This window comes from Oncorhynchus clarkii, chromosome 16, assembly GCF_045791955.1.
Source record: "Oncorhynchus clarkii lewisi isolate Uvic-CL-2024 chromosome 16, UVic_Ocla_1.0, whole genome shotgun sequence".
Taxonomy (NCBI): Eukaryota; Metazoa; Chordata; class Actinopteri; order Salmoniformes; family Salmonidae; genus Oncorhynchus; species Oncorhynchus clarkii.
The window spans coordinates 52,056,003-52,064,280 of NC_092162.1; the positions used below are offsets into that span (position 1 = coordinate 52,056,003).

General features: G+C 44.1%; 1 protein-coding gene across 3 annotated transcripts; it reads left to right on the top strand.

Annotated features, from left to right (window-relative positions):
- The first annotated feature begins 969 nt into the window (after positions 1 to 969).
- Positions 970 to 8,278, top strand: LOC139368693 (regulator of chromosome condensation 2). Of its 3 annotated transcripts, none has more exons than XM_071107895.1 (11): positions 970 to 1,125; positions 2,197 to 2,417; positions 2,594 to 2,687; positions 2,856 to 2,999; positions 4,281 to 4,501; positions 4,619 to 4,733; positions 4,892 to 5,058; positions 6,061 to 6,241; positions 6,527 to 6,705; positions 6,854 to 6,931; positions 7,042 to 8,278. In XM_071107895.1, exons 2-11 carry the CDS (start codon positions 2,211 to 2,213, stop codon positions 7,144 to 7,146), a joined length of 1,491 nt encoding a protein of 496 aa, XP_070963996.1. In that variant the 5' UTR covers positions 970 to 1,125; positions 2,197 to 2,210; the 3' UTR covers positions 7,147 to 8,278. The 3 variants fall into 3 exon arrangements, with proteins under 3 accessions (XP_070963996.1, XP_070963997.1, XP_070963998.1); XM_071107896.1 differs by lacking the exon at positions 970 to 1,125 and adding an exon at positions 1,315 to 1,447; XM_071107897.1 differs by lacking the exon at positions 970 to 1,125 and adding an exon at positions 1,501 to 1,689.

Here is an 8,278-nt window from a genome sequence, read left to right on the forward strand (position 1 = left end):
CTTGTATATAGCCTCTTTATTGTTATTTTGTGTTTGTTTTTATTATTTTTTACTTTAGTTTATTTAGTAAAATTTTTCTTAACTCTTTCTTGAACTGCATGGTTTGTAAATTATGGGCTAGTAAAATAAGCATTTCACGGTCAGGTCTACTACACCTGTTGTATTCGGGTATGTGACAAATACAATTTGATTCGACTTGAAATAAAACTCGACCATTGTCAGATGTCAGAGGCAAGACTGACACCTATAGGCCTTTACTAAGTTACACAGGCACAATGCATTAACTCATTATACTGTTGTCACTAAACTTACCCTATTATAAAAATCTAAGGTTATATTGCCCTATTTTTTTTATACATTGTCTACAATGTATAGCTCCAAATGTGTTTCAAAAGATCATGCCAGCTCATGGACTTTCAGTCCTTCTGAATTTCAGTGGTGACATTTCCCAAACCCCATCCCTAAATTTACCAAACAAAGTGGCAGGGTCAGGCTGTTGAAATGAACAGTTAAAAAGTATGTAATTCACTGACATTGAGCAATTAGCTCTGGCAAATAATTGTTTTAACTAAGTCCCCTTTTATCTGTGGCTCTATCTTATATAGAGGGCTCCCGAGTGGCCCAGCGATCTAAGGCACTGCATCTCAGGCGTCACTACAGTCCCTGGTTCGAATCCAGGCTGTATCACATCCGGCCGTGATTGGGAATCCCATAGGGCAGTGAACAATTGGCCCAGCGTCGTCCGTGTTTGGCCGGGATAGATCGTCATTGCAAATAAGAATGTGTTGTTAACTGACTTGCCTAGTTAAATAAAGATTACATTTAAAATAAAATACAAAAAATAATAATAATATACAATTTGCATTTGTAAAACATGTTACACTCATGGATTGTATTCACACCCCCGCCATAAGAGGGCGACATAATACTTTGGTAGCTTAATGGGTTGTAGTTTTCTTTACATTTTCTAAGTCCCATGTGTTTTGTAGTACCGACCGGTATGTCACGTCTCTGCACATATTTACATTTTAACAAAGAAGACAGACGAAAAGGAGGGAGGACTCATAACGATAAAAGACCATCAATCAAAAGACCTATAGGCCAGACATCCACAACGAATCCCAGGTAAGCATTGAAACATATAGCTAGCTATATTTTACAAATTTAATCACATGCAGCAGCTAATATACAAAAGGGAAAGTTGTAAGTATTTCACAAGTTATGGCTTTTTGCATTATCCGACTAACTAGAATGTAACCAATGTAAGGCAGTACCCACGTGGTTTCATAGAGCCGGAGACTGCAAGATTCTATTGTTTAAAATCAATCAAAGACGTGGAAGACGGACAGATGCACGACAACCGCAGAATTAGGAAATCCCTCTTGTTAATTACAGTAACGTTAGTCACCGAATTAACGTTAGAAGGAAGATTATCTGAAGCCAAAAGGTTTAGCTAAATTTTCTTCTCACCTTCAACTTTTACAGTTGGGGGGGGGAAGTATTTTAATCGGGTGTATTGCAACTAGTTAGCTAACGTTACCCAATGTTTGTCTTAGTTTAGAAAACGATTGCTAGATTACGCTAGCTACTTAGCTAGCACCGTTGGCTTGCTAACTCATTTAACAAAGTCCAGTAAACCGTCACTGTGGCTATTTGTCATTTCCCGTAGCTAACTGACGTTAGCTAGTGGTATGTTTGCTAACAGGCCCTTTTTTGAGCAACCATCTAGTAGCCACTGATTATGCTAGCACGTAGACAACAAAGAAATGCGGACAGGAATGCTAGCTAACCCGCGAGCCGCTATGGCTAGCATTGGTGGCTTTGGCTTGTAATACTTGAACTTAGTCTTAATGTTAAGTTTACGTATGCTTAGCTTTCTTTGACTGTTTGTTTACATGTCTTCCTCAAGTTAAAACGCATTGCAAATTGCTATGTCATCAGTTCAGCGTAGCAAGAGTTTGATTTCGGTATTGATTAAAATATTTAACTAGGAAAGTCAGTTAACACATTTTCAAAGACGGCCGAGGAACAGTGGGTTAACTACCTTGTTCAGGGGCAGAACGACAGATTTTTACCTTGTCAGCTCGGGGATTCAATCTAACAACCTTTCAGTTACTAGTCCAACGCTTCAACCACTAGGCTACCTGCCGCTCCATTGATATCAGAATGCATGTCTGTTTTTGTTTCCCCCCCCAGATACCTTCACAAACATGCCACGCAAGAAGGTAACTGAAGTCTCTGGAAATGGTGGGATCAAGAGGAAGAGGGCAGGAGGCAAAAAGAAGGAAAGGGAGTTCAGCAGTGATGATGAATTTGATGATTATGAAGAGCAGGAGAACACAAAGAAACCTGGCAAGCCTGCTGCAAAGTCAGGCCTTCAACCAGTCACTGTGCCTGACGACATTAAAGAAAAAATAGTAAGTTTCCTGACCTGCAGGAGGTAAAATCAAAACGTCCAGCTCACCAAAAGAGGGGTTTGTGACTATAGAATTGTGGTTAATATGACATATGTTATTAGTCAAATTAATAAGGAGTGCTTATGCAGAGTAAAAAAGACCCACTGATCTTAAACACTGATCTGTCATTTTCGTAGAAACTTGACTTACCTAAAGTCAAAGGTCAACTGCTCATTTTCGGAGCCACCAACTGGGATCTCATTGGAAGGAAAGAGGTTCCGAAAGCACAAGGTATAACCCTGCCAAGTCCTGTAATGAAAACATTGCGTAATGCAAGGCTCCAGACTCAAAGCTATCCCTCAATAGCACTGGTGCTACCTGCTTTGGAAGTTTATTCAAGCAATCATCCTAATTGACTGCAGTATTGAAGTCACTTGTTTCGTGTGTGTGGTCTCGCAGCGGCCTTCAGGAACCTAGGCCAGAACCTGTGGGGTCCTCACCGTTACGGCTGCCTGAATGACGTGCAGGTCAGCAGTGTGGTGTCTGGGCCCTGTGCCGCCCACAGCCTCCTCATCACCACAGAGGGCAAGCTCTGGAGCTGGGGTAGGAATGTTGTACTGTAATAGATTGTAGTTTATATACTTTCCAAATGCACTGTATTCAGACCCCTTGACTGTTCACATTGTTACAGCCTTTTATAAAATGGTTCATTGTTTTTCAACCCCTACACACACACACCATAATGGCAAAGCAAACATGTTTAGAATAGTTTGCAAATTTATTACAAATAAAAATATCACATTTGCATAAGTATTCAGACCCTTCACTCTGTACTTTGTTGAAGCACCTTTGACAGCAATTACAGGCTATACGCTTGGCACACCTGTATTTGGGGAGTTTCTCCCATTCTTATCAGCAGATCCTCTCAAGCTCTGTCAGGTTGGATGGGGAGTGTCGCTGCACAGCTTCAAGTCTGGGCTCTGGCTGAGCCACTCCTGCATTGTCTTGGTTTCATGGTCTGAGTCTTTAGGTGCCTTTTGGCAAACTCCAAGCTGGCTGTCATGTGCCTTTTTACTGAGTAGTGGCTTCCGTCTGGCCACTCTACCTTAAAGGCCAGATTGGTTGACTGATGCAGAGATGGTTGTCCTTCTGGATGTTTCCCCCATCTCCACAGAGGAACTCTGGAGCTCTGTCAGTGACCATCAGGTTCTTGGTCATCTCCCTGACCAAGACCCTTTCCCCTTGATTGCTCAGTTTGGCTGGGCGGCCAGCTCTAGGAAGAGTCTAGGTGGTTCCAAATTTATTTTTAATTAAGAATGATGGAGGCCCCTGTGTTCTTGGGGACCTTCAATGCTGCAGAAATGTTTTGGTACCCTTCCTCAGATCTGTACCTTGACACAATCCTGTCTCGCAGCTCTACAGACAATTCCTTCAACCTAATGGCTTGGTTTTTGTTCTGGTGTGCACGGTCAACTGTGGGACCTTATATAGAGAGGTGTGTCTTTTCAAATCATGTCCAATCAATTGAATTTACCACAGGTGGACTCTAATCACGTTGTAGAAACATCTCAAGGATGATCAATGGAAACAGGATGCACCTGAGATCAATTTCAACTCTCAAAGCAAAGGGTCTGAATACTTATGTAAATAGGTATTTCTGTTTTATTTTGAATACATTTGCAAACATTTTTAGTCCTGTTTTCGCTTGGTCTTTGAGGTATTGTGTGAAGATTGGTTTAACAATAATGTAGTCCATGTTAGAATAAGGCTGTAGATGTGGAAGAAGTCAAGGGGCCTGAGTGCACTGTATATCTCAGATGCAATCATTCTAGCTGGTTTGAGTCCAGGAGGAAAGGTCCATGTTGACCTCCTCCTGCCTCATAGGTCGAAATGAAAAGGGTCAGCTGGGTCACGGGGACACTAAGCGCCTGGAGGCCCCAAAGCTGATTGAGGCCCTCGCAGACGAGGTGGTGGTGGCTGCAGCCTGTGGACGCAACCACACCCTGGCATTGACTGAGGGTGGCACCGCCTACTCGTTTGGCGAGAACAAACTGGGTCAGCTGGGCCAGGGGAACCAAACTGATGCAGTCCTCAGTCCAGCCCCGGTAAGCAACATAAACTTCCCTATTCATCTGCCTCATTATTGTTGCTGCTTTATTATAGGTCTAATATGGCCACTTAACGAGCCTGTGTTTATTGAATCTTCTCCTTGCCCCTCTCAGATCCAGTACAACGGGCAGCCCTTGGTCAAGGTGGCGTGTGGGGCAGAGTTCAGCATGGTGGTGGACTGCAAAGGGAACCTTTACTCGTTTGGATGCCCAGAGTATGGCCAGCTAGGTATGGTTTTAACTAATAGTACTGGACCGATTTAAATATATATATCTTCGCCAAAGTTGTTATTTGAAGAGTTAAATGGCAGCACAGTGACCCAGTCAAAAATCATTCCAAATCAAACACTGACGTAGCACTTATTTTTACCTTGTTTTGGGTCACAGGACACAACTCTGATGGAAAGTTCATTGCCCGCGCCCAGCGCATTGAGTTCGACTGTGAGACCATTGCACGTCGTGTGACCATCTTCATCGAGAAGAGTAAGGATGGCCAGGTGACGCCCGTACCCAACGTGGTGGTCCGAGATGTCGCCTGCGGAGGCAATCACACGGTGAGGAGAGAAAAGACCAGGTCCTGTATTCATTGTCTTAGAGAAGGAATGCTGAGGGCCTCCTGAGTGGTGCAGCAGTCTAAGGCACTGCATCGCAGTGTTGAAGCGTCACTACAGATCCGGGTTCAATCACAGGCTGTGTCACAGCCGGCTGTGACCGGGAGACACGTTTGGCTCAGCGTCGTCTGGGGGGGATTTCCTTCTCCCATCGTGCTATAGCGACTCATTGTTGCGGGCTGGGCGCCTGCAAGCTGACTTTGGTCGCCAGCTAGACTGTGTTTCCTCCGACACATTGGTGCGGCTGGCTTGCTGGTTAAGCGAGCAGTGTGTCAAGAAGCAGAGCGGCTCGGCATGGTTGTGTTTTGGAGGACTCATGGCTCTCGACCTTCGCATCTCCCTAGTCCGTAGGGGGGAGTTGCTGCTTTGAAACACTTTATGAATACAGGCTTTGATCCCTACTGCCACAATTACCCCCATCAGACAGAAATGTGAATTTTAGAAATGTGCGTTTAGTCAAAATGTTGATTTACATTAGTTGCCCCCCCCCCCCCCCCCAGTTAGCAGATGTTCTTATCCAGATCGACATAACAGTGAGTGCATACATTTTCTTACTGGTCCCCCATGGAACCCACAACCCTGGTGTTGCAAGTGCCATGCTCTACCAACTGAGCACCATGCTCTACCAACTGAGCACCATGCTCTACCAACTGAGCCTACTCTCTGCTTTTGCATAAATTCTGAATGTCGAGTATTCCCTTCATAGTTAATGAACCTGCAGATGGAGACCTTTGCATTCTGATCCTTAAATCTGGGTCCAAAAAGGAGCTAAGCTGGTCTGAACATTTGGTACCAGCCTGCATTGAAAGCGATACTCTATTCAATGTGTTTTCACTGTCAATGGCTCTGGTTAATTCACACATTTTTGTGAATTTTTTTTTCTACCATGTTTTGTTTGCACGAGGCTAACTCGGGTCAGTGTGTAAACTTTGTATGTGTGTCCAGCTGATATTGGATTCCCAGAAGCGGGTGTTTTCCTGGGGCTTTGGTGGCTATGGGCGGCTGGGTCACACAGAGCAGAAGGACGAGATGGTGCCCAGACTGGTGAAGCTCTTTGACTTCCCCGGTCGCGGGGCATCCCAAATCTACACTGGCTACCAGTGCTCCTTCGCTGTCAATGAAATGGGTATGGGACACAATGCATAACTCCTTTTGAATGTTGAGTAATGAATAGATAAACAATTAAAAAATGTTTTTTTAACCCCTATTCTCAATATAATACCACTATACCCATAATACTGTTACTTCCCTAAGTACCTGATGTTGTGGTGATTTCAAAGGGTACACTAACCAGGATTTGAACCTAGCATCTGTCAGTCTAACGCCTTAGCCATTACGCGATCTGGAAACTCTTGACCAGGATGCTGGTGTTTTTAATAAGGAAGCTACGCTAATTACCTTCCGTGTGCAGGGGGGCTGTTTTTCTGGGGGGTCACAAATACCTCGCGGGAATCTACCATGTACCCCAAGGCTGTGCAGGACCTGTGTGGATGGAAGGTCCGCAGTCTGGCCTGCGGGAAAAGCAGTATCGTTATCGCTGCAGACGACAGCACCATCAGTTGGGGACCCTCCCCTACCTTTGGCGAGCTGGTAAGACGTAATATTTAATTGTATGTATAAAACACATTTCTCACACCATTTTAGAAACATACCACGGTGCTGGTGTGCTCATAAAATACTGCTGAATTGGTGCATGTGTTCCAGGTTTTCCACCTATTATGACGTGTGTTTGTTACAGGGTTACGGTGACAACAAGGCCAAGTCCTCCACTACTGCTCAGGAGGTTAAGAGCCTGGATGGAGTTTACGCTGAACAGGTATTGAGCGGGAACAGAGACTGAATAAACACAATGATGCATTCTGTAGATGGGAACTGCATTTGTGTGTTCACTAGTTTGGGCCCGTTCTCACTGTGGTGTGGTTGCAGGTGGTGATGGGATATGCACACTCCCTGGTCATCGCCAGACAGGACACTCCACAGGAACAAGAGAAGCTCAAGAAGCTGCCAGAGTACAACCCCCGCACACTCTAATATGGTATCCTCCAGCCACCTCTCACTGTTTTTTTGCTTTCACTTCAGAGGCCCTCTAGGTCAACTGTGTAAGTCATGATGGATGGCTGGGGAGGGTGTGCTCTCACGAGTGTATGCATACGCCTTGAAAAACAAGTCGGGCCTACATATATTGTGAGGTTAATTCAGAGAAAATGCGCTGCAAAAACTGAAACAAATCCACTCTGGACAGAATTCGCCCTGACCTCACAACAGTTGTCAGACATCTACAGCTGGAGAGAGGATCTCTACTACTCATCTCCAAACACATTCTTCCACTAGGAGTTCTACTCATACTCCCCTTTCATTCCCCATGCAAGTCCACTGAAGCATTCTCTATTTTCACGTTGTCTCTTTTTATTCTTCAGTTGTGAACTGATCAATGCCCTCGTCTCCCTCACAATAATGGGTGCTACATCAAAGTCCTCTTCGGGCTGATTTTAATTTCCAAGCGAGGGATCAATTCAAGACCAACACTCCATATCTGTGCCTTTTGAAACAGTCTTTCGGGGTATGGAGTGAATGCATTTGTTATTTGTTCCCAAAGACCAATAGCAAAATTTAGTTTAAACTTTGTTCTTGAAGTCCATGGCAGTGTTACTGTTTGTGTCTGGTTGATCGGTGTGCACTGTCAGAGCATAATCAGGATCTGAGATGTGCCACCAAGTCGATGCTCTCCAGCCATTGACTTCTGTTACATTCCTTGGTTTTAATGTCTCTTCATTTGTATGATTAAATGTTGGTGTTGAGGATGCGTAACTGTCCCTCAAATGCCAGTGTCTGCTTGTTGTCATTCTTGCCTTTTTTTTTCAGTGACTCTTTTTAGCCTGGAAAATTAGGTATGGTCACTGTGCACTCTTGGCAATGAAAACCAGCAGAAATGTGGGTTGTGAGGACTCAAGTCCTCACGCCTCTGTTTTAGTGCAACTGGTCAACTAAGTATGTATGCAATGAGTGGATATTCTGGTTTTAAATCAAGATGGGTTGTTTTCTTTTCATTTGTTAGTCTATCTGTATTGCAACAAATAGTTTTTGTCTGGGTCAGAAGACCCACATCTTGTTCAACATTTTGAAACGTTTTCATGGAAATGGTAATAAAGGTTTATGTAAATTG